This window comes from Mandrillus leucophaeus, unplaced genomic scaffold (genome assembly GCF_000951045.1).
Source record: "Mandrillus leucophaeus isolate KB7577 unplaced genomic scaffold, Mleu.le_1.0 Scaffold1504, whole genome shotgun sequence".
Taxonomy (NCBI): Eukaryota; Metazoa; Chordata; class Mammalia; order Primates; family Cercopithecidae; genus Mandrillus; species Mandrillus leucophaeus.
In genome coordinates this window covers 362,467-389,602 of record NW_012101482.1, presented here as the reverse complement: position 1 = coordinate 389,602, position 27,136 = coordinate 362,467, and the positions used below count along the sequence as shown (strand labels likewise).

The 27,136-nt window shown below is 36.0% G+C and overlaps 1 protein-coding gene across 2 annotated transcripts; it reads right to left on the bottom strand.

Annotated features, from left to right (window-relative positions):
- Positions 1-12,379: 12,379 nt before the first annotated feature.
- COMMD8 (COMM domain containing 8) lies at positions 12,380-25,340 on the bottom strand. Of its 2 annotated transcripts, none has more exons than XM_011975034.1 (5): positions 25,197-25,340; positions 21,738-21,893; positions 18,140-18,292; positions 14,646-14,801; positions 12,380-13,251 (listed from the first exon to the last, which is right to left on the bottom strand). In XM_011975034.1, the coding sequence occupies exons 1-5, from the start codon at positions 25,260-25,262 to the stop codon at positions 13,231-13,233; spliced, it is 552 nt and encodes a 183-aa protein (XP_011830424.1). In that variant the 5' UTR covers positions 25,263-25,340; the 3' UTR covers positions 12,380-13,230. The 2 variants fall into 2 exon arrangements, with proteins under 2 accessions (XP_011830424.1, XP_011830425.1); XM_011975035.1 differs by having other exon boundaries at positions 18,146-18,292.
- Positions 25,341-27,136: the final 1,796 nt, after the last annotated feature.

The window sequence follows — 27,136 nt, the reverse complement described above, 5'->3', positions numbered from 1 at the left end:
AAACTCTTGCTGAGCTTCAACATGTTCAGTTTCAATATACATTATGAAAAGTGTACATTAATGAAAAACAAGTAGCACTGAAAGAAAATGTACACTGAATGTGTACTATGTGTTTTTCATTAATACAATCATTGTACAGTACAATGTACATTGTACACATAATACTGAAAGAAAAACTGAGTTTACCAGGGTGAATTATAGTATGATTCTTACAAAACAGAAAGAAATGAAATCCAAAGATAGCATTTAAAATATATTGTAAAGGGGTGGGGCATGTGGAAAAAATAAATAATATACTGTAAAAACTTTTCCAATATAGAAATATTTAGTGTTTGAAATGAAAGCATTTTTAAAGACTTAAATTATAAAGATGTTCAAAGGAGGAACTGGTTTGCAATAAAATGTGGCTAGAGGAAACTCAAGTGACTACAGAATTTTCCCACCCTCTCTTTAAATTACTGTTTCACTGTAAAAATATAAGTAAGTAAATAAGATCTAAAAACATAAAAGACCTGCAAGTATGGCAAGCCCATATTTTTTTTTAACTGTCAAGCAGTTTCATTTAAGAGGAAACAGTATATTTAATATATTGCAATTCAGTAGATGATTCCATATTTAATAAATAAAAATGTAATTATGTAACTTGAATGGGTTGTATTCTGATAATATTAAACCTTTAACAAAAATATTAACATATTTTAGCTTTCTTATGTAGAAGTCTATTTTCTACTAGGGGGAAAAATGGAAGAAACTGAGATCATGGTCTACATTCAGAGAGTGTTTTTACTGCTCAATTAAATTTCTTGGTTTCACATTTAAGACTTTATAAGAAGTAAATTATGTGGTTTTCAATTTAAGAATAGATGAATGCAGAAACATTATGTTGGAAAAAACAAAGAGACCCTAAAAAAAAAAAAATCCACATACAACTAATGTGCCGCGCTGGAGAACTTAATAAAAAGTAAATCAACTTTTAAATCAGTTAACTTTGTCGTCTGGTAGCACATAAATGAAAGACAATACTTCACCTAAACTCGGTGAAGTTTTCTTCAAAACTTCTTTTTTCTTAAAAGAAAAATAAGATATTTATCATATATCCTAAACAGAAAATATCAGTAGCAGGAGATGTCAATCTTGGTTGGACATTGAGTCTGTGAATATCATCATATCACATTCTCAACATAGGTATTATCTACAGAAGTAACTCGCTTTTCAAAGAAAATAGCATTCTTAACAGAAACTTTAGCTTTATTAGAAGATAATTATGTCCCAATGTTAAACAAATATAACCTTAACTATTTCAATTATCACAGGAATACGTGACATTATTATCAATGAATTATGTTTGGTTTTGCCAGGCAAGTCATCACAAGATAGAACCACTTTTGCTAGACAAGCTGTAGATCAATCTGTGCGGTACAGCCTACCAGTTACATACTCTGTATCTGCAAGGAGAGATAATCCTCTCAAAGGAGTTTATTTGAATCTGCTCTCCTTTAAAAGGGTCTTAAATATTTTTAGGATGCTTTTTCTTAAATAACCCTAGGCAGAAAATAAAATGCTACATGATATAGTTCAGCTTTTGACCCTAATTCTAAGATTCAATCTTATCAAGCTATAGTTACAGGGATAAAATAAACATTGTATTCTATTTTCTCATGTTCTCTAATGACTTCAGAATTAACATAATTACACTACTTTATAATTAACTGCCCACAACATCTCTCAGGCATTCAGTTCACATTAGAGTAAGAACAAAAATAGATATTTTTTTTCTTAACCTAAAATTTTAATGACATGGGCTTACACTTCCAATCAAGATGGATTAACAGGTACAGAATTTTGCCTTTTACAACAGCTGCCAAAAATAAAATAAAATACCTAGGAGTATATTTAACCAATGTGGTGAAAGATTTCTACAAGGAGAACTACAAAAACGGTGCTGAAAGAAATCATAGACAACATAAACGAAACATATCCCATGCTCATGGATTAGAAGAATCAATATTGTGCAAATGACCATGGTGCCCAAAGCAATCTACAGATTCAATGCAATTCCCATCAAAATACCAACATCATTTTTCATAGAATTAGAAAAAACAATCATAAAGTTCATATGGAACCCAGAAAGAGTATGAATAGCCAAAGCAATCCTAAGCAAAAAGAACAAATTATACTACAAGGCTATAGCTACCAAAACAGCATGGTACTGGTATAAAAGTAGGCACATACTCCAATGGAACAGAATAGAGAACCTAGAAGTAAAGCCAAATATGTGTAGTCAACTGATCTTCAACAAAGCACACAAAAACATAAATTGGGGAAGAGACACCCTATTTAATAAATGGTGCTGGGAAAACTGGCAAGTCACATGTAGAAGAATGAAACGAATCATGATCGCTCACCTTATACAAAAAAGACCTAAAAGTATAAAAATTCTAGAAGACAACATTAGAAAAACTCTTCTAGACACCAGCCTAGGCAAAGAATTCATGACTAAGACTCCAAAAGCAAATGCAACAAAAACAAAACTAAATAAATGGGACCCAATTAAACTAAAAGACTTCTGCACAGTAAAAGAAATAATCAACAAAGTAAACAGACAATCCACAGAATGGGAGAAAATATTTGCAAACTATGCATCCAACAAAGGACTGCTATCCAGAATCTACAAAGAAATCAAACTAATCGCCAAGAAAGAAAACAAATAATCTGATTGAAAAGCGGGCCACGACACAAATAGACATTTGTCAAAAGAAGATATACAAATGACCAACACATAAATGCTCAATATCGTCAATCATCAGGGAAATGCAAATTAAAACCACAATGAAATACCACCTTACCCCTACCAAGAATGGCCATTATTAAAAAGTCAAAAAACAATAGATGTTGGTGCGGATGTGGGGGAAATAAATGTGTATACATTGCTGGTGAAAATGGAAATTAGTACAACCTCTATGGAAAGCAGTATGGGGATTCCTTAAAAAGCTAAAAGTACATCTGCCACTTGATCCAGCAATCCCACTACTGGGTATCTATCCAAAGGAAAAGAGGTCATTATGTGAAAAAGACACTTTAACATGTATGTGTATAGCAGCACAATTCAGAATTGCAAAGATGTGGAAACAACCTAAGTGTTCATCAACTAATGAGTGGATAAAGAAAATGTGCATATACATCAATGGAACATGACTAAGCCATTAAAATGAACAAAATTATGGCATTTGCAACAGCTTTGATGGACCTTGGGTCAATTATTCTAAGTGAAATAACAGGAGTAAAAAAACAAAAGCCATATGTTCTCACTGATAAGTAGGAGCTAAGCTATGAGTATGCAAAGGAATACAGAGTGATATAATGGATTTTAGAGACACAGAAATGGGAGGGTGGTAAGGGGCTAGGGATATAAAACTACTGAGTTACAATGTACACTATTTGGGTGATGGGTGCACTAAAATCTCAGAATTCAACACTATGTAATTCATCAATGTAACGAAAAAACACTTGTACTCCAAAAGTTATTGAAATAAAAATTACTTTGGAGGTACAGGATTTACACTATGACTTGAAACAATCAAAAACAAAAATAGTCACCCACCCCCCTCCCAACTCCCTGACACACACAAACCACTGGCATTCAAGACACCAAGTATCAGGGAACACAGGATAATGATACCTGAGTGACAGGAAACAAAGCAGGTACAGCCTACGACTGCTCCAGCTTACTTTACAGAGTTTTCAGACCACAGTTCAGAGAGAGGAACCCATGGGGAGCCTGGAGGGCTCCCTGAATTGAGGAAGTAGAACTGAGAGTCCAGGAAGACCAAGGCAGCTAGAATTCACAAGAGAGAAAACCAAAGAGGAGGAAATTGCCGGGAAAAACCACCCTAGAAACCTAGAGCACACTGCCCTTTGAGTATTCAGCAGAGTATCAATCAGTACATACATGTGAAGAAACAACCCAAGGCTGGAAAAAGAGCTACTTGAAGAAATCAGAGGGAATAGGGTCTGGTTCTCATACATTGCCAGGAATAGTGCCTGTTCCCAACAACTACATTGGAAAAATCTCTTAATTCACAAGACAGTAGGTAAAGTACTCAAGACAGTCTTGCCTCAGTGATAGGGAATAATTAGCCCATTACTGAGCACTGCACTGGATCTGCCTCACAAATCAGAAAAGCAAGAGCTTAATAGATCACTCTTTCCAAGTAACTTAATTGCATTCAATTCATAACAAAGCTCAAGGATATTTACAGAAATATAAAAATAGCCAACAGCCAATAAGGTTAAATTCATCACATCTGGCACCCAATCAGAAATTACCAGGCATGCAAAGAAAAAGGAAAACAAGATCCACAATGAGAAGACTAGTCAATCAAAACTAACACTGGTGTTAAAATTAAGACTGGAAAGTTATAACTATATGCCATATGTTTAAAAAACTAGGTTGAGATGTAAAATGTGTTTACAAAAACAAAAACCAATATGAATTGCTAGAGATCAAAACTTCAATGTTTGAGATAAAAACACTGGTTTTGACATATTAGACAATGTAAAAGAAATGATAACTGTTCTTAAAGATATAAGAATGAAATGCAGAGGAAAATAATTTAAAAGAATGAAACGTATCAATGAGAAACTGGAGAACTTCAAGCAGCCCAATATATGTGTAATTGTCCTGAAGTGCAGGGAGGGACAAAAAACAGTCAAGAAATTATGACTGAAATTTTTCCAAATTTGATGGAAACTACAAACCTACGGATTCAAGGAACCAAACAAACTGCAAACACAAGAAACAACCAACCAACCAACTATCCCAAAGTGCATCACAATCAAATTGCACATAACCCATGGCGAAAAAAAGTTAAAAAGCATACAGAGAAAAAGACATGGTATTTACAGAGAAACAAAGATAAGCATAATAGCAGTTTTCTCATCTGATATAAATTATAAACCCTCAAGCAAAAATATTCTAAAATTCATGTGGAAATGCAAATGACCTAAAAAAGCCAAAACAACTTTGAAAAAGAACAACAAAGTTAGAGGGCTAACACTGCCAGATTACAAGATTTATCAATTTATCAAAAAGCTACAGTAACCAAGATGGCACGGTATTGATATCAACATAAGACAAATAGATTAATAGAACAGAACAGAGTTCAGATATTGATCTACATGTATACGAACAATTGTTTTTTTTTTGTTTTGTTTTGGATTTTTGGCAGAGTCTTTGTCATTCAGGCTGGAGTGCGGTGGCACGATTTCGGCTCACTGAAACCTCCACCTCCCAGGTTTAGGCAATTCTCCTGCCTCAATCTCCCAGTAGCTGAGATTACAGGCATGCAACACCATGCCCAGATAATTTCTGTATTTTTAGTAGAGATGGGATTTCACCACCTTAGCCAGGCTGGTCTCGAACTCCTGACGTCAAATGATCAGGCCACCTCGGCCTCCTGAAGTGCTGGTATTACAGGTGTGAGCCACCATGCCCAGCCTGAACAATTAATTTTTGACAAAGGCACAGAGGCAGTTCAGTAGAGAAAGGATAGCCTTTTCAGCAAATGGTGCTGAAATAATTGAATATTCACATGCTAAAAGTGAACTTTGAGCCACACCGTGTGCCATATTCAAAAATTAACACAAAATAGAACATAGACCTAAATGTAAAACTGAAACTATCACATTTCTAAAAGACAATTTAGGAGATCACCTTTGTTAGTCTAGGTTACACGATGATTTCTTAGATATGATGCCAAAAGCATGGTCCAAAAAAGAACTGGTCAACTGAACTTCTTCAAAATTTAAAACTTCAGCCTTTGAAGACAGTTGGGAGAATGAAACAACAAGCCACAGACTGGAAGAAGGCGTTTGCAAAACACATGTCTAATAAAGAACATCTATCTAAAATATACAAAGAACTTTGAAAAATCAACATTAAGACAACCTAATTAAAAATAAGCGAACACATCTGAATAGACACCTCACCAAAGAATATGTACAGATAGAAAACATGCGTAAGAAAAGATGCTCAACATCCTTGGTCACTAGGGAACTGCAAATTAAAACAACAGTGAGATACTACTACATCTCTATTAGAATAGCTACAACTCAAAATACTGATCATACCTAATGCTGCTGAGAATTCAAAACAACAACTCTCATTCATTGTGGAACTGTGAAGTGGAGTAACATCGGCAAGACAGCAGAATAGAAAGCCCCTGACTACCTGAGATCTGAAGTCAACAACATACAGACCAATTTCTTTTGTGAGTAATCCAGAGACCAGTTAAGATGCATCTGTACCTTAAGAGAACACAAAACGAGCTGCATCTCCAATAGGAACATTGGTGGCATTCATTCACCATAGTCCACCTCCACAGCTCAGCATGGAACCAGCAGAAAACTCCCAGCTCCTGGTTTCTCCCAGGGAAAGGAGAAGTTGGAGCATGACTTCAGCATTCTGGGTTTAGAGGAGGCTGCCCAAGTGACTGTTTTCTGTCTGGGATTATGGACAGGACTTGGAATACTCTAGATGCCTAGAGGTCGCTGAGGACAGAAGAGAGCTTGGCTGCTTGCTGTCATTCCAGAGGACCTGCAGTACAGTGGAGGCTGATACAACTTGGTAGCCTTTCCCCGGGAACTGGGTATGGAGGAGAGAATTGTGGAGCATGTATCCAATGTTCTGATGTTTTAGGGCTTCCTAAGGGACTGATTTCTCTCTTGCCTGACTCGGGGTACTGACAGGACCTAGAAAACTCTAGAAACCTTGGGCATCTGAGAACGAAAGAGTGGGGCTGTTTGTGACAGTTCAGAAAACCTGTAGTACCACAGACTGACGCCAGAAGGAAAGAGAGATTATGGACATCTGAGAAACCCACAAATCACTAATTGGGAATCTGCACGAAACAACACAGACACAGAAATTTATGAAGGATATTATACAATGATAAAACGGTCAATCACCAGGAAGATCTAACAATGATAAATACATAGTACCCAACATTAAAGCATCCAAATATATGAATCAAACATTGAGGGAAATGAAAGGAGAAACAAACAGCAACACAATAATGGTAGGTTTCAGTATCCCCACTTTCAATAATAGGGCATCCAGACATATCAATAGTGGAAGAGAGGACTTGAACAACACTATAGATCACATAGACCTAACAGACATATACAGAGCATTCCACCCAACAGCAACAGAATACACATTCTTCCCAAAAGCACATGGAACATTATCCAGAATTGCCCAGATGTTAGGTTACAAAACAAGTCTTAATGAATTTAAGATGACTGAAATCAGACCTACTATCTCTTCAGACCACAGTGGAATAAAACTAGAAATCAATGGCCTAAGAAAACTAGAAAATTGACAAATATGTGAAAATTAAACAAGATACTCTTCAACCACTAGAAAAATAAGAAAAAATTATACCCAAAGTTAGCAGCAGGAAGGAAATAATAAAGATTGAAGCATAAATAAACGAAATATAGAATATAAAACAAAATAAAAATCAATGAAACTAAGAGTTAGTTATTTGAAAATAGTAAATTGACGAATCTTTAGCTAGACTAAGAACAAAAGAAAATTCACATTAAAAAATCAGAAATGAAACAGAGGATACTACTTCTGATGCCACAGAAATAAGAAGGATTACAAGAGACTAATATGAATCATTATAGGCTAACAACTTAGATAACCTAAGAGAAACAGATAAATTCCTAGAAACACACAACCTACAATGACTGAATCATGAGAAAATACAATATGTTAAGACTTACAACTAGCAAGGAGATTGAATCAGTAATCAAAAACCTCCCAACACAGAAAAGTCAAGGACCAGAGGGCTCCACTGAAGAATTCTATCAAATATTTAAAGAAGAATTAAAATCAATCCTTCTCAAACTCTTCCAAAAAACTGAAGAGGAAACACTTTCAAATTCATTTTACGAGGTCACCATGATCCTGACACTAAATCCAGGCAAAGACATGACAAAAAAAGACCACACGCCAATATCCCTAACAAACATAGGTACAAATATCCTCAACGAAACAATAGCAAGCCAAATTCAACAACACATTAAAAAAAATCATATACCATGATCAAGTGAAATGTATCCCTGGGATGCAAAGATGGTTCAACATATGAAAATCAATCAATCAATCACATTAACAGAAAGGATAAAAATCACATAATGAATTCAATAGATGCAGAAAAAGCATTTGACGAAAATTAACACCTTTTCATGATAAAAACACTTTCAACCATTAGAAATAGAGAAAATTATCTAAATATAATAAAGGCCACATATGAAAGCCTACAGCTAACATCATACTTAAGTGAAAAACTGAAAGCTTTTTCTCTAAGATCAAGAAGACAAAGATGTCTACTCTTGCCACTTCTATGCCATATAGTACCGAAAGACCTAGCTAGAGCAATTAGGCAATAAAAAGAAGTCAAAGGCATCCAAATCAGAAAGAAAGAACTAAAATTATCCTTGTTCATTAATGATGCAATCTTATATGCAGAAAACCTTATTTTAAAAATGCTGTTAGAACCAATAAAAGAATTCAGTAAAGATGCAGAATACAGATTCAGCATACACAAATCATGAACAAGGCAAAAAAGAAATTAAGAAAATCCCATTTACAATAGCACCAAAAAGAATGAAATATTTAGAAATAAACTTAACCAAGGAGGCAGAAAACTTGTACACTGAAAACTACAAAACATTGCTAAAAGAAATTAAACAAGACACAAATAAAAGACAGCACTGGTCATGCATTAAAGATTCAATATTTTTGAAATATCCACAGGACTCAAAGCAATCTACAGATTCAATGCAATCCCTATCAAAATCTCAATGACATTTTTTGCAGAAATAGGAAAAAGCAATCCCAAAACCCCAAAATTCAAAGGAACCACAAAGACCCCTAGTAGACATACACACACACACACACACACACACACACACACACACAATCCTGAGAACAAACAAAGCTGGAGGCCTCATCCTTCCTGACAGGGGCCTACAAATGTATGAAAAAAGCTACAAAAATCAAAAACAGCAAAGTGTAACATAAAAACAGGCATGAAGACTAATGAAATACAATAGAGCACCCAGAAGTACATACACACAAATATAGTCAACTGATCTTCAACAAGGGTGCCAAGAATACACACTGGGGAAAGGATAGCCTCAACAGGCAGTGTTGTGAAAACTGAATGTCCACATATAAAATAATGAACCTAACCCTTATCTGACATCACACACAGAAACCTACTCAAAATGGATTAACTCCTTTCTCATTGTTGGAACTGAAATTTGTAGATAGGGAAGGATAGGAGGCTAGAATAATCCATGTAACGGATTAGAGTTGGAGACATCAGGATGAGCTTGTTTAGCTTAATATAGGTATGTATGATCATATAAATAATTATAGATATGTGTATATACGCAGGTTAGTATACACGCACATATTTCTTAGTTCTGTCAGCACCAAAAGGGCCTAAAAGAAATAACACCTCAGGAGCAATGAGCATACCTAGCTTGGTTTCTAACACCATTCTTCAATAAAAGGAACCAGAGTTCCTTGGAGAAGTAACTGATTCTAGGATTGGGCAGGAAATACCCAAGATGAGCCTGGAGCATCTTGCACTGCCAGAGAGTAAGAAAATACTTTCCAAGATGAAAAAGAAAAAGAAGATGCAACCCCCTGCCCTGAAAAAAATAAAAAGTCCAACCTCATTGATGGGGATATGTCAAATGGACACAGGAGCCAAGTGAAAGAGCTCCTAATGGCCAAGCCTAGAACAATTTGAGTAACAAAGCAGTACTGAATTATAACCCAAAGTATAAAATGAGTCCATACTGATAAGTAGAAAGCTCAATAGTGGAAAAGAAACAAATATGTACCAAATTCCACACCATTTATATAGATATTCCAGCCTCAGAAAGGAGAGCACACCTGCCCACTCCTTAAGTATGGGCTGAACTATAGTGATTTCCTTAAGTACAGTAAGAAAAGGGAAAAATGAAGAGTCAGTTCATAGTGAAGACACCTGTACCTCAGCCAGGTAACAAGATTAATATCAAGCCATAACTCATGTTAATAATATGTACCCTTGATTTGATGTGATGAAAATGGCATTTTATCTCTGTGAGCTTCCTTCTCAACACCCATAATCCAATTCTAATCAAGAAGAAAAACATCAAATTCCAATAGAGAGAGACATCCCACAAAGTATTTTGCCCACACTCTTCAACACTGTCAAGGTCATCAAAAACATGCCAACTAAATGTAATATGGTATCTAGGATGGAATCCTGGGGCAGGAAAAGGACACTAGGGAAAAACTTGGAAAGTCTGAATAGACTCTAGAATTTACTTAACAATAATGTGTCAATATTAGTTCACTAATTATAACAAATGCACTGTACTAATGTAAAATGTTAATAATATAGAAACTCTGTACTATCTTTTAAAGTTTGATTTATCTAAAACTGATCTAAAAACATACAGGGTCCATTTACATGGGGGCGGGGGGAAGATAAGCCACAGATTAGAAGAAAGCATTTGCAAAGTATCTCTCTAATAAAGGATTTGTATTCACATAAGTCAAAAGAGCTCTCAAAATTCAATACACGGAAGACAAAAACTCCAATTGAAAAACAGGCAACAGATCTGAGCAGACATTTCACTGAAGATGTATACATGGCAAATATGCACATGAAAAGATGCTCAACATCACTGGTCATTAGGGAAATTTGTTAAATATTGCTAAAACCACAGTGAGACACATACATATTAAAATAACTGAAATTAAAAAGACTGGCAATGCCAAGTGTTGGCAAGATGGAGGCAGAACCCTCATAGACTGCAATGGAAATGCAAAATGTTAAAATCACTTAGAAAAAGCTTGACAGTCATTATTCTAAGTGAAGTAACTCGGGAATGGAAAACCTAAGCTATGAGGATACAAAGGCATAAGAGTAATATAATGAACCTTGTGCACTCAGGGAGGAAGGTTGGGAGGGGTGTGAAGGATAAAATATTACATTAAGGGTACGGTATACTGCTTGGGTGACAGGAGCAATAAAATCTCAGAAATCAGCACTAAATAACTTCTCTATGTAACCAAAAACCACCTGTACCCTCAAAAATTATTCAAATAAAAAAAATTTTTAAGTTCAGGAGTATCTTGAAAAAATAAACCTACCATATCATCCAGTCATTTCATTCTAAAGTACTTGCTAAAAAAAAAAAAAAAAAGCATATGTTCGTTCAAAGATGTATGCAAGAAAGTTCACAGCATTCTATGTATTCTAATGAATAAAACTTGAACCAACCAAAATATCCATTAACAGGTGAATAATTGTGGCAGAACTCTACAACATAATACTTCTGAACAATTAAAAGAAATGAGCTACTGATAAATGCAACATGAATGAAACTCAAGATAATACTGAAAGAAGCCAGATATTTTTTTAAAAAATAGTACATACTATATGATACCTTTATACTAAACTTTCAAAAATGCAACAATCTGTAGTGACAGGAAGCAGATCAGTGGTTACCTGTGGGAAAAGGAAGGGGCAGGGACTACAGAGGACGAAGAGGAAACCTTCAGGAGTGTTCAAATGTTCATTATCCTAATTTGTGGTGATGCATTCATAGATGTAAATATGTGTATGTCAAAATATCACATTGCACACTTTAATATGTATACTATTTAGTATACTGATCCAATTTCGATAAAGCTGCTGAATATGCTAATAGAGTGTTACCAAGTGGTGAGAGAGTGACTAACTACACAGCAAGATGTTTTCCTTCTAAAGGAGATACTGCATGGAAAGTTGAAATTTAGAAGAGACTTCACGATGGGTGCTATTCAAAGTGCTGTTCTACAAACCATCACTGGCCCGTAATAACAAATAACTTGCACAAGAAGGTAAATTACCTACCACACTAAGCACAGTTTCCTTCAGCTGATAATTTTTTTAAAACCAAAATTTCTTGATGAAGAAAGCAGTATACTGACACACTTTCTGGCCCAAGCTCCATATTGAATCACTGACCTGTAACAAACAGTTCACAGACAAGCACTTCTCTGCAGACACATTTTTGAGTAGCACTGTTTAGACCACACTCAGAAAACTCTCTAAGCCTATCCTCACCTGTATGATGAGAATAGTAATAATTGCTCTGGATGCCTCAAAGAATAGTATGATGCTCTAATGAGCCATATGGCTTGCAAATAGCAAGCACCTATTAATTACGTATTATTGAGTTATGTATAATTACGTATAACTACTGAGTTATTTGGAGTCATTTAAAATAAATATATAAAAATAAAACAAGACACTTTTCATTTGCTCAGAATGCTTGTTGTTAAAGTTAACTGAGATTACAAATGGTTTGTTTTTCCAATGAATTTAACATTCAAAAGTATTCAATATTGAGTTTATTAACAAAAGTGGACCTGTACATAGTCTTATCTCATATTTGAATAATACACACACTGCACAATGGCAACTATTTTTTATCAGAGCAACGTTTCCCAAACATAGAAGTGCAGAAGTAAAACTGTTATTTTCATTTTTCTGTATTCTTTAGTTTCTAGAATTCATAAACTCAAAATTGTTCACATAAGTTTAGAGTATTTGTTCTTGTTTATCTCTGACAAAGAGGTGTTCTCTAAGAAATTTTGTATTTTATAATCTTTCCTCTGAAATATGAGAAAGACATGGAATCTCCTGAGTTATATATGCAGCTTATACATTCTTTGAAAAACTTTTAAAAAATATCACAAAGTAATTATATACCCATAATATATGTTGCTATTCACATAATTCTTTAAGCAATATTCAAGTATATTTGTGCTTTACATTTTTACATTACTTTAGAACCTATTTTTAGCTTTCAATAAAACTGTGTATCTCTAAAGATTTCTCAAGTATTTAATAAATGAGGCAAAACAATCATGAAAATATAAACTGCTACTATAGATTTTTCATCTTTCATTTTATGCATTTCCTCTCAACCATGTAATTTCCTGTTAAGGAATGTGGATACATTTTTATCTTTATAATATCAACACTGCTGCTTTCTCAGCCTGTTGCAACAGTCAAGACATCACAGCGTTTCTGAACACACAGTATTCACTCTGCCATATAAGTTGGAGCAATAAAATCTGATAGCACTGGTATTCATCATTGCCAGTTATTTCAACTGCAGGACCACCTTAAAACACAAATTGAACAGAAAATATCAGGTTATACAAGACTGATGCTGATATATTCCATATTAAATGCTTTGAAGTCTCTGAAAAAGAGCATGGAGAACTCATAACAAGGAAGTACAATACACAGTAACTGATGACATATGCCTGCCAGAATCTACAGTTCAGAATCTGTTACCATTTATATCGGGCTCTACCACATGCACCGTTCACACATGTAGCCCCACTCAGCCATCCAGCCAAGCCCGAGCTGCTCGTTTGGTTAATAGGCATGTGGACCAGTGATCAAAGCACTACAATGTTTGAGCAAATGCAGAGTGTGGAGAGAAGCTGAAGTTTATGGGAGTTTTTAAAAAGCAGGATCAAGAAGATTAAATAGTGGGGCAGTAGAGGTTGTAAGAATTACTGAGACTTAATCACTGAGATGAGATCACTAGAGAAAACGCTGAGCAATAACGAAGAAACATATGTATACAAAGATAATTATTTTTACTCCTCCTCACAACAGTTTCCACTGTTTAAATATTATTTTTCTCATTTATTAAACATTAGGAGCAGTTACTATTATTTAGCCACTCCACTGTAAATGTGAAGTTTTTCGACATTCATTAGTTCTGCCTTGCCTCAATCTGATTTTGTCATAATAACTACAGGCCATATTTTGTCTTCCATAGAGGATCATAAAAGCAATTTTCTATTATTAGTCCAGTTAATAAAGCCACTTTTTCTTCAGGATCGTAATTTTTTTTAATCATAAAAACTCTTCAGAATCAATTAATTTTATTATTCTAAGGTAAAAATTTTATTTTTATCATTAATGAGCGTTGAAGCAAAAGAAATTCAGCTGTTAGAATAGCACTATTATTCTTTCAAAAATTACTTAATACATTATGTTCAAAACTAAGTAATTGAACATTACAAGTTGTAATCAATATCTAAAACTAGAGCTCAGAACATACTAACAAAGTATTTTCTGTGCTTAACATAAAACATCAGGAGAAAAAAACACTAAAAGTGAACTATGAGTCGAGGAGCATCAATCAAAACTTAAAACGTTTGGCCAGATGCAGTGGCCCTTGCCTGTAATCCCAGCACTTTGGGAGGCCAAGGCGGGTAGATCACTTGAGGTCAAGAGTTTGAGACCAGCCTGGCCAACATGGTGAAACCTCATCTCTACTAAAAATACAAAAATCAGTCAGGCGTGGTGGTGGGCATCTGTAATCCCAGCTAGTCTGGAGGCTCAGGCACGAGAATCGCTTGAACTCAGGAGGCAGAGGTTGCAGTGAGCCGAGATCACGCCACTGCCTTCCAGCCTGGGTGACACAGCAAGATTCCAACTCAAAAAAACCCAAAAGCCTTAAACATTCAAATCATATGACAAAATTATAGCAAATACCTTATTTGCTGCTTCCAAGGAATGTATTAGATTCTGCAGCTCCTCTCTACTCATTTCAATAGAATATGGTTTTACTTCACCATTTTCTTTTACATCTAGATGCAGGCTTAAAAGTGGCATTCGTAATGCAGCAATCTTGTCACTGGAAAGTGCAAGCTGTTTAAAATCAGAAAAATAGTAATTAATAAATAGTAAAAAGAACCATATTGAATATGCATCAGAGGTTAGTTAGCAGTACATTTTTTAAAAGTACTATTTGCTGTTGAGTATAGAGAAAAGTGAAAGAAACAAATTAAATCCATGCTAAAGCATATTGGAAGAATAGAGAGAGAAAGGAGAGTGAATAAAGGAGAGGAAATGGGTAGGAAAGTAAGATAACCAGTCAGCAATCTTGTGGCAGAAGCAGGTATGTAGATCAGAGTCATGCCTGGGAAGTAATGAAAGGGTCTAATGTACAAGAAACATAGAGAATTCTTAAAGAAGATTAAAGGCAACAAGAAGATGAAAGCTCATGTACAAAGATAAGTGAGACCAAAAATACTGGTAAACTCTCAGAACTTAAGATGCTTAATTAATGGTCAGCTATCTATCTATCACAATATTGATAAATATGTTATCAAGATACCATCTTCAATTACAGCCACTCAACAGAAACACTCCGTACACTTACCTCACTTCTTAATTTATTTCTCTGGAATATATCCTAGGGGAATTGGAAGAACCAAATATTTATAATACTAGTACTTTTTGAAACGAGCACTGTAGCTTCCTTGGCAGACAGCATAGGGAAACTCAGTTTTCCTGGATCTGAGCCAGAAAAATCCACAAAAACTGAATCTTTGTTTAGAATGCTACCACTTGCAAAAAAATTACTTATGCAATGATAAGGGACATCTTCCCTAATGACCTCAAAGGATCTCTCTTGTAGTACATACACTATAGAATCAAATCTTGACATATCTCCTCCATTCTCTCACCCAAAAACAGGACCTATAATATCTGAGATCTGGAAGTAGCAGCTTCAGGTTAACTATCTTATGCATAATTCTCCTCCTCAATATTTCCAATAAATAGTTTTTCACCCTATGCTTAAATACCACCAATGATGATGCACGTGCTACCTCGAGAAGAGGTTACAATTATTTCCAGATATTCATACTTGTTAAAAATTTCTTCCCTAGGTTGAATTGAAACCTATCTTATTGCAAATAATATACCTTAGTCCTTCACCTACTTTCTGGAGCCACAAAGCATTTATATATTCCCCCATCTATGACTTTTGGCCTTTTAAAGGTAAGTGTCGTGTTTCTACTAGGTTTAATCTTTTCCAGGTACATGGTATCAGTGTTTCAAAGCAATTTCACACACCATGATTTTAAGTTCCTAGTCATTCTTTGCTAGCTGGAGTCCAATTTGCTTAAATATCTATTAAGTTTGGCAGCCAAAACTAAACAGATATTACACTAAAAAGATGTTATCATTGGAAACAGAAGGTACTAGCACTATCTCTTGCTTGAAGAACTGCAATTCTGCTGGGCACAGTGGCTCACACCTGTAATCCCAGCACTTTGGGAGGCTGAGGTGGGCGGATCACCTAAGGTCGGGAGTTCACGACCAGCCTGACCAACATGGCAAAACCCCATCTCTACTAAAAATACAAAATTAGCCAGGCGTGGTGGCACATGCCTGTAATCCCAGCTACTCGGGAAGCTGGGGCAGGAGAATCGCTTGAACCCGGGAGGTGGGGTTGCAGTTAGCTGAGATCCTGCCATTGCGCTCTAGCCTGGGCAACAAGAGTGAAACTCTTATCTCAAAAAAAAAAAAAAAAAAAAGAACTGCATTTCTACCAATAAAATATGGGCCTGAATCAACACGAATGAAGCTATACTTTGATAAACCAAAATAAACATTTCTCATATATGCTACCATTAACATCTCTCTCTTATCCTTTATTATTTTTTTCTGAGACAAAGTCACGCTCTGGTGCTCAGGCTGGAGTGAAGTGGCACGATGATCTTAGTTCACTGCAAGTTCCACCTCCTAGGTTCAAGCAATTCTCGTGCCTCAGCCTCCCAAGTAGCTGGGACTACAAGCACACACCAAAACACCCAGCTAATACTCGTATTTTTTCAGTAGAGTTGCAGTTTTGCCATGTTGGCCAGGCCAGTCTCGAACTCCTGGCCTCAAGTGATCCACCCGCCTTAGCCTCCCAAAGCGCTGGGATTACAGGCGTGAGCCACTGCACCTGGCCTCCTTTATCTTTTATATTTATAAAAATATAAAATCTGAAATTGAAACTAAATGTATAAAATTTAAATATTTAAATTAAACATCCTCTGTTTAGGTTGCCTATTTGATTCATTTGGTCATTGATGTAATTAGCTGTGACATAATTTTAAACTTTGTGTCACATTATACACGTGTTATAGCTCTAGTTTTATATCACCTTCAGATATGATGAGCATAATATTCATAAAAATGTTGAAAATGACCCGGCCAAGACCAGAGCCACAGAGACTTCTTAACTAATACACATTCATCTGTCTTTGCTTAGTTATTTATCTGATTATGAACCCACTTATTATCTTCCCACATTTTTCTTTACTTAATCCATATATACAACGTAAGGCACTTTATCCAGGGTCATGCTAAAATCAAGAAACAAAATTATTTGTTTCCTCTTCATCTACTGGTCTAGGTATCTTATAAGGACAAAAAGTGGGTCTGAGATTGTTCTTTATGAACTCTACTGATAGTGACTCTCCAAAATGTATTAAAAACTGATGTTTTAATAGTATCTTACAGGTTTTCCTCCTAGAGGTAGAATCACATTTACCAGTCTTAAGAAAGCTATGAAGTCTAGAAAGTTGTGGTCAAAAATATATGTTGACCAGGTGGGATGGCTCACGCCTGTAAAACCAGCACTTTGGGGGGCCGAGGTCGGCAGATCACTCACTTGAGGCCAGGATTTGAGACCAGCCTAGCCAAAATGGCAAAACCCCAAATCTCCACCAAAGACACAAAAATTAGCTGGGTGTGGTGGCACGTGCCTATAGACCCAGCTACTCAGGAGGCTGGGGCAGAAGAATTGCTTGAACCCAGGAGGCAGAAGTTGTAGCGAGCTGAGATTGCACCACTGCACTCCAGCCTAGATGACAGAGCACGACTCTCTCTCAAAAAATAAATTTTATATATATATGTATGTATGTATGTATGTATCTGTATGTTGACTATATGCTGTCCCATCACTTATGACATTTAATGATTTACAGATCTAACTAAATTTATTATCAATGTAATGTTATTACACGTGGCTTAGATGCTTGTAGTGTACTTATGCCCAAGTTAAGGTAAGGTGTAATTTAAACTATCTTTGATATTTCTTTGGGATAATACATTCCCAAAATAACAAATTTTAGATACATGATATTATAAAGATATTTGTCTATATCCAGAAAATGAAATTAAAAATACACGTACTCATAGACTCTTACCTTTACCTGCCAATCAAAATCCTGCAGCTGTGCAGAGGAAATAGCAACTATTTCTCTTGACAGAGCCTGTTTGATTTCATCTTTCCTACTTTTCACACATTTCATGATAGTTTCTTGATGAAATGAATTCAACTGATTCAACTGCTGAAATATCTATAAAAATAAAAACAGACAAAAGGGGCTTTCTGTTTAAAACGTAAAAACACAATTCCACTCTCCTTTTGCACACTTTTAAAGCAACAGTAAAAGAAAAAGAGAAATACTTCTGTAACTATAAAAAAGACTAAGATGAGAGTGAGTAACCAGAAAATAGGTTTTAACAAATTTCTGCAAAATAGAGAGTAAAGAAAAAGGACTGATGGAAGCAGCAGCGTGGAAATGAATACACCTGGAAAACACCAAAGCTGATACAGCCACACAGGATGAGTATCTCAAATCCCAAAACGGGAAAAGTTCTGTGAACTGACAGGATGCTCAAAGGAAGTGCTCATTTGAATAGTTGAGATTTCAGATTTCAGATTTTTTTTAGCAGGGATGCTGCACTGGTGAGTATAATGCAAATATTGCAAAGTCAAAAAAATCTGAAATCCAAAACAGTTCTGGTCCCAAGCATTTCAAACAAAGGATACTCAACTTGTATTAATATATCAGACAATGTAGCCCTTAAGGCAAGAAGTGTTACAAGAAATACAGAAGGACAGTAAAAGGGCAATGCAACAGAAAGACACAACAATCATAAATTCCTGAGTACCTAACACCATAGCTTCAAAACTTGGCAGCACTAAAAGAAATGAATAAATCCACATTCACAATTAGAGATATTAATACAACTCTCAATAGCTGACACAAAGAAACAAAAAAAATCAATGAGGATATAGAAGAATCGAAAAAATGTATTCTACCTAACCTTAGCAATATATACAATACCACACCTGACAACTGTAGAGTACACATTATTTTCAAATGTATATGGAACATTCACCATAATGTACCATATTCTGAGCCATTTAGCAAACCACATCAGATCTCAAAGAACTTAAATAGCACTGTGTATATTTTTATTACTGGGTAATGAAGTCGTGACTAACGAGAAAAGGTAACCAAAAAATTTCCGAATGTGTGAAAATTGAATAGCACAACACTAAATAAATAAATAAAATTAATCTCACTTATTCTTCCTGTGAACAGGAAGAGGAAAAAAAAATTCTTCCCAATTCATTCCATGAGGCCAGAATAAAACTTGACACCTTGACAAGAGGAAAAAAAAAAAAAAAAAAAAAAAAAACACCTAGGCCAATATCACTCAAATATTGATATAAAAATCCTAAGCAAAATATTGGCAATCCAAATCAAGAGATATATAAAAAAGATAATACATCATGATCAAGTGGAGTTTATTTTGGCAGTGCAGCCTTAGTTTAACATTCAAAAATCACATTAACAAAATAAAGAAGAAACAATAACAAATTCAGGGAAAAGCATTTGACAAAATTCAGTATCCATTCATGGTAAAAATTCTCAGCAAAGTTAGAATTGTAGGATGCTTCTTTAGTCTGACAATGGATATCTATAAAATCACAGAGCTAACATACTAAATGGTGAAATAGTAAACACTTTCTCCCTAAAGTTAGGAATAGACATATATCTACTATGCCTGCTTTTTTAAAAGAAACACTGACTGCTGGTGTTAGCCAATGCACAAAGGTAAGAAAAATAAATGAAAGATGTTAAAGTTGAAAAAGAAAATTATTATATACAATCTCCCCCCAAAAAATCTATATACAATTGGATACAGTAAACAAATTTAGAAAGGCTGTGGGACACAAGGTATATAACAATCAACTGTTCGTACATACTAGCAAAAAACTACTAAAAATTAAAGATCAAAAACATCATTTACTCAGAAATAAAAAATATTTGCAAGAGCTCAACACTGAAAACTACAAAATACGAGAGAGAAACCAAAGCCCTCTAAATAAATAGAGAAACCAAAGCCCTCTAAATAAATAGAGGGCTGCCCATGTTCATAACTTTGGAAAGCTAAATGTTGTTGTCAATTCTCCCCACAAATGATCTAGTGATTCAGTGCAATCTCCATCAAAAATCCAGCAGGTTTGTAGGTTAAAACCGAAAAGTTGATTCTAGAGGGTTATCTGAAAATATAATAGCCAAGGCACTCCTGAAGAAGCATGACAATGAAGGTCTTCTATTACCAGATATCAAGACATAATTTAACTTAGCTTTAATTCTACAGTAATTAAAGCAGTGTAGCATTGGCAAATACACACAAGTAGACTAGTGGAATACATTAAAGAGTCAAGATACAGAGGCACAAATATATGGCCATTTGATTTACAATAAAGGCAGCACAGCAATATTGTGTGGCAAGGATGGTCATTTCAATAAGTGGTCAACTGGATATTCATGTAGAAAATTTTGAACTTGGCCTCCATTCCATACACAAATATTAATTCAAAATGCATCAGTGACATAATGTGAGAGCTAAAACAATCAAGCTTCTACAAGAACACATCCAAGAATCTTCATATCTTCGGCACAAATATTTCTGAAACAAAACACTAATAGTATTAGCCAGCAAAAGAAATATTGACAAAGTAGATTTGTTAAATTTCACAACTTGTTTCACCAAAAGACACCATTAAGAGAGTAAAAAGGCGAGCACATAATAGAAAATATTTAAAATACATATTTCTAACAATGAGCTCATATCCACAATATCATCCAAATCAATGACAAACATAAATAACTTGATTTTCAGAAAAGTGAGCAACTACACAAGGTCAAATGATTTTTGACAAAGATGCAAAAGTAATTCAGTGGAAGAAGGATATCCTACGACCATGCAATTTCACTTCAAGATATCTACCCCAGAAAAGCTGATGTGAGTGTGAACAAGAAGACATGTAAAGAATGTTTATAGCAGCATTACTTGTAATAATGAAAGAAGCAATGACTATTAGTAGGGAGATAAATAAATCTTATTTAATTTCTATCATCAAATACAAGGATTTAAAATACACTAGATCCACGTTTATCAATGTAAAACACAATGCTGCATTTACAACAATTTACAAGTGCAGACATATGTTACATTTTATTACAAGTTATACACTTACATACCCCAAATAATTCAATATACTCAAAGATTCAAACATACATACAATATATAATACAAAACATGAACACCACCTTCAAGAGTGGTGATCTCTAGGTGAAAGTGGGATATCCAGGTGTGGGATAGGGGAATTTTGGTAACCTCTGTAATGCTTTATTTCTGAAAGAAACACACACATTGCAAAACGTTAACACCTGTTTAACTGGTAATGCGAATGTAGGTATCAGTTATATAACTTCTTGTTTTCTTCTGTATGCTTTAAATGTTTCACAATTAAAAGAGTAAAAACAACCAAAAACAAAACTGCAAAAACCTAGGATTTCCACAGATTTTTCCATTCACAATTATAAGGTATTTGCTGTTACTGATGATGGCCCTTGTATTATACACTGCTCTAAAAAAACTCAGAAGGAAACCTGGGCATTATTTATTGTAAGTTATAGAAATGTGCAGAGAAGTTACCTCTTCATCAGATAAGTTTTTACCAACTACAGCTTTAAAAAATTTGGCAATATCTTCTAAAACGTGCATCCATTCTTCTGATTCCCAAACAGTGTGATAATCTTGGTACACAGGATAAGCTCGACCACAAATGCCATCAATTATTTTGTGAAGAAGCTAGCAAGAAAAACACAAATAAATGCACTTATAAGTAAAATGATAAAACAAATTTATCTTCCTCTTAACAAACATTGGGAGATGTTCATGTTATCTGCAAGACCAGCTTAAGTTAAAATGTATAAACCACTTTTAAGCTTATTCTAATTAAAAATTAGAACTCATAAAAATCCTAGACTTTCTATTATTATGTCGACCTTCAGAAACTAAAATAATTTTATAAAAATTACATAAAGAAAAAACTAAAAGGAAGAGACGTATAAAGGATATGTTTATAGCAATGACCAAACAAAAGGATAGGACTTACATTAAAGTCTCTTACTGTAGGCCTATAAGCTACATTTTGCTTTGCCTCCACTTTCACAACATACTTTTTTTTCTTTTGAGGGTCTCACCATGTTGCCCAGACTGGCCTTCAACTCCTGAACTCAAGCAATTTTCCCATCTCAGCCTCCCAAGTAGCTAGGACTGCAGGCGAGCACCACCACACCCAGCTCAGCAGTTACTTTAGACGTATTTCCAGAAAGTCTTCAGTACTTTTTTCATTTTTTCTACATTCCTTTCTATCCTATTAGTATCTTACTATCAGCAATGGAAAGCCTAACACATGTATAACTTAACATAGTGATTAAGACTATGGATTTTGGAATAAAACTATCCAGTTCAAATCCCAGTTGCAGTACTTTCCAGTTTTATTTAAATCTTCGAGTCTGTTTCCTCAAGTGTTAAATGAGGATATCATCTCTTCTCTTAATCTTGCTGTAAGGATTGAAGAAGAATACACAGAAATCACTTGGCATCTTCCAGGCATGTACAAAGACATGCAGACATTGCTAGCCCTCGTTACCATCCTTATTATTATTATCACTACTCCTCCTCCTTCAATTCATGCCTTCAACATCTATTAACTGAGATAACACAATGCCAGTACTATTCTAAGCACTTAGCATATACTAAGGTTATCTTTCTCAAAGTTATTTGTATCTTACAAGAGTAGTATTTGAACCAAATAACTTGGAAATAATCATATTCCACCCCATTTTAACTAATAACTCCTTCCCTCTAACACCACACTTGCCAGAACACAAGCAACTGCTTCCAAATGGTGGCTAATATACTATACAAACTGATCTTTTATTTACCATAAATCAACATACTCAATTTTGAATTCATTCAAAATTCTCTACAGCTTATCCTATACTGTCCCCATGCTAAAGCAAAACCCAGAACTCAAACTGAAAAATAAAAGCATTCTCTTTTTCGGAATATGTTTGTTATTCACTCACAAATATGTAATGCACACTTCATCCCAGTTACTAAATAAGGTCATGGAAATGACTTTATTTAATGGCAAAGAAACTATAATAGCTACTGTTATGGAGCCCTAACTAGGTACCATGCTCTGGACTGATCCTCATTACAACTCTGAAGTAACCATTGTTATTATTCCTAATTTACAAATGAGGAAACTGAGAATAAATAAGGCCCTACCATAACAGAGTTTTAGTCCATTCGAAAAGGGCAAACATACAAATACATGTAATTTAGAATGATGGGGACATAATAAAAGTATATACAAGGTACAAAGGAGCACAGAGAGGAAGCAAGGAAAACTCCATCTTAAAAGGATGAGTAGTTGGCCAAGCAAACAGGAGAGAAGAAGTGCATTTCTAGATACAAGCAACGGCATATATACAGGAGGCAAACTGTAAAATCACACTGCTTGATTTATGGAATAGCAAGTTATTTTGAGGGGTGCCTAGGGGGTGACAGGAGACAAGGCTGGAGAGGTGGGTGGAGCCAAATCAAAAAGGGCCTGTGTACAAAGCAAAAGAGCCTAGTGCTCAACCGGGAAGCAATCTATTCACACATTTGCATTATTTTTTCATATATTTGCTAACAGGTTGGAAGATGTAAGAAAAGAGAGAGGGTGAGCCCAGCTGCCTCAATTTTCAGTTAAGGAATTAAAGATTAAGGGGCTTAAATTGTTGAGGACACTCCAAATGGAGGCAGTAAAGAGGTAGAAGAGATGTGAAAAGGAGAGGCCATGGATGAAACCTAGAACGTCAGGTTGAGGGGCTGGGTGAAAGTGGTGGTGCCACAAATCAAAAATGAGGCTACGGGAGGAGTAGGTCCAGAGGGAAAGAAGAGCTCACGCAAGGGCATACTGAATTTGAGGTACCTGTGGCAGACGCCTGACACTCAGGGAAGAGATTTTGGTTTGGGGTTTTGGGGGTTTTGTTTTTTAACTGGCATTCTTGAACCACAGAGGAAGAAAATTTTGGCTGAACCTAGAGATTTAGAAGTCATCAACATATATGATAGTAAAGGTTATGCACCTTATCTAAATGGGTAGAATGAAGACAAGGAGAGCCAAAAGCCAATAAAAAACTCAGAATCGATAGATCTGAGCATAAGTTCCAGCTCTGCCACTTTCTGGATGGGCAATCCTGGGCAAGTTAGCCATAATTTCTGCTGACATTTCAGGTTCATCACTTGCAAAAACAGAGAAAATAATTAGGATGTTTTCTTTTTTCTTGACCCTGACAGGAGGTAAGTTCCTTTCTGTCTCCCCCACACTTTCTCCAGTATAAACGGAACAGAGGAAATAGGAAGACCAAAATTGAGACTTATAAAAAAGATGCTCCACCAGGGGACAGGCTATGTGTCTCACTCACCATTTTACCTCATCCCATCGGGACGCTCAATGTATGGTAGACTTCAGTGAAAAACTGGCTGAACAAACGAATGTGGTTGCTTTTCTCCAGATTCTCACAAGCCAGGTTGTTTCATAGACTGGAAGTCAATGGGTACATCACCTCTTGGGACGACCCTAACAAAAGTAACTCGCCCAGTTATTTCACTTCCTTCCAACTACCCTCAAGGGTGGAGGGGCAGGGTTCGCTTCGGTGTAGGTCACATAGTATTCCAGCATCTAGTACTGTGTCTGCTGCCTGGCAGGTAGGGAGCCTTTGGGAGGTATGTGTTGAATGAATGAAGAAAACGTATACGAAGCAACAGCAAACACCGACTTGACGCCATAAGCTTTCAAAGCCCCGTCTGGTGCGGGCGCTTCTGCGCGCAAAGGCCCTGGAGCTGCACCTCTAGGCCGGGGGTGGCGCCCCAAGCTGCCCACCTAGGCTCCCCAGGGAAGGCGGGGACCAACCACCCGAAATCACGCCCCTTCCTCCTCCCTTTCCTACGGAGCTTGCGAAGGCGTCTGGGTCGCACCCGGCCTGATCCGCACGCCGGGCCGTCCCGAAGCCCAGGCCCCGCGCCGCTTCCCCCAGTACCCTCCCTCACCTGCGGGCCCAGCTCGGCCGGCAGCTTCTGCAGCCGCCACAAGAGCGTCCCCTCTTCCGGCTCCATCCCTGCGTGAAGCTGGGGCCTGGGTCACGTGACAAGGCTGGCGCTCGTCTAAAGCTACGGTTCGCCCACGTGACTGTCTCCGGCGGAGAGGGGCGGGGCGTAGAACCAAGGAGTCCCTGTGCGCTTGCGCAGAGGCCGAACTGCCGCTTTCCACGTAACCAGGGAGTCTGCAGTTTGCAGTGATGTGGCTAAGATACCCTTGTGCTATTACTTTAAAGGAACATTTACGTATCTTTCAACGCAGTTTGTACCTTTGTTCAGGGTTCTGTTGAACTTTCTCTGTAGTCTTTAGAAAACCTTCGAATAAATGTAACCATCTTTTTGGGTGCCTGGGCATGGTCATTCTCCCAGAGTTTTAACGTAAGTCTCTACTAAAGTATCCTGATTTGCAAAGTAAATTAAGGTTTTGCCATGAGCAACGTTCTGTACATAGATCATCCTAGGGAGAAAGTACGATTTCCAGCCCCATTTGCAGAAAGCAAACATGATCAGAGAAGTCACTAGGGTTGTTGAATTTAGCAAATAAAAATACCAAATGTCCGGTTAATGTGAAATTTCAGATAAGCAATAATATTTTGTTATAAGTATCCCCTAAATATTGTATTGGATATATTTATACTGAAAATTATTTGTCTATCTGAAATTCAAATTTAACTGGGTGTCCTGCATTTTATCTGGCAACCCTAGAAATCACTGACCTAAGCTAAGTAAGAGGCCCAGTCTGAAGTTAAACAGAATCAATCGGACTCTAGAGCCATGCTATTAATGTTGAACTAAACTCAAAGTCCAAATATCTTTTCTGTTATTTCTTATTACTGCTGTTACTTTAATCAGGTGCTGAAGAATTCAATGGTAAAACGAGCATGTCCTGCAATAGCGGATAGTAACTAGTAGGCCAGAAACAGGAATTACAATCTAATTTATAAATTTAATAATAAAAGTGGTGCAAAATGGTGAAGCAGAAGAGAAAGTATTCAATCTATGGGCTATGCAGAGAAAAACTACTCATTAGCAGCATTCTAGGTTTACCTCATACGTCCTTTCTCTGTGTGCCTCACGTCTCAAAAGTGAAGTCAATTTCTTTCTCCCATGAATTTTCATGGTATTTTAGCTGTCCCTCACTTATTGACCACTTTCTAGTTCTTAATGCAGATAGATGCACAATACTCATTCCCCTATCTGAAATGTAATTGTCTTAAGATACTTTGTGAATAGGAGCTCCCCAAGTAATAGTTAAAATGAGAAGTCTGGAAAACTACTTCATCTGAGTCTTTCTGTAAATCTAATGATGGGTAAGGTCTATTTTGAGAAAAAAAAATTAAATTTTATGTATTATAATAATTGAGAGAAAAATACTTGCAAGCATCTACTATATGTCAAACACTTCATATATTTTTATCTTAGTAATTCCTACTACAGTCTTGTACGGTGGGTATTACAAATGAGGAAATAAATTTGAAATAATATATTTTGTAAGGTCACATAGATAGTAGTTACAAAATCACTGGTCTGAGGCCAGAAATGGTGGTCTCAGTCTGCATGCTTGACTATCCCTACTGAGGAACTGAGATGATATGGCTTGCCTAAGGCCACGTAACAGATGACTAAATAAGGTAAAATGACACACCCGGCAGGGTCCAAGGTTTAGTCAGAGGAAACAGAATTAGGTCCTAACTCATCTTTCAAGCAGGACTGAGTACTAAGAAGAATTTGATCTTTTCTCTCGAATTTGGATGGGACAAAATTTAGGCTGTAACAAATATGGTCTCTAAAATAGTTAACAACTTTCAAGAGAGATAGCGCTTAATATTTGCCCTTTGATTAGTAAGAGGATGTTATGTGTATAATCCAAGAGGTTTTCAAAACATATTTCT

Coding starts and splice junctions, on each gene's coding strand:
- COMMD8 (XM_011975034.1), bottom strand. CDS start 25,262: ATGGAGCCGGAAGAGGGGACGCTCTTGTGGCGGCTGCAGAAGCTGCCG. Junction 21,894..25,196: donor CGGCCGAGCTGGGCCCGCAG/GTGAGGGAGGGT, acceptor TTTTCTTGCTAG/CTTCTTCACAAAATAATTGA. Junction 13,252..14,645: donor CCTTGGAAGCAGCAAATAAG/GTATTTGCTATA, acceptor TTGTGTTTTAAG/GTGGTCCTGCAGTTGAAATA.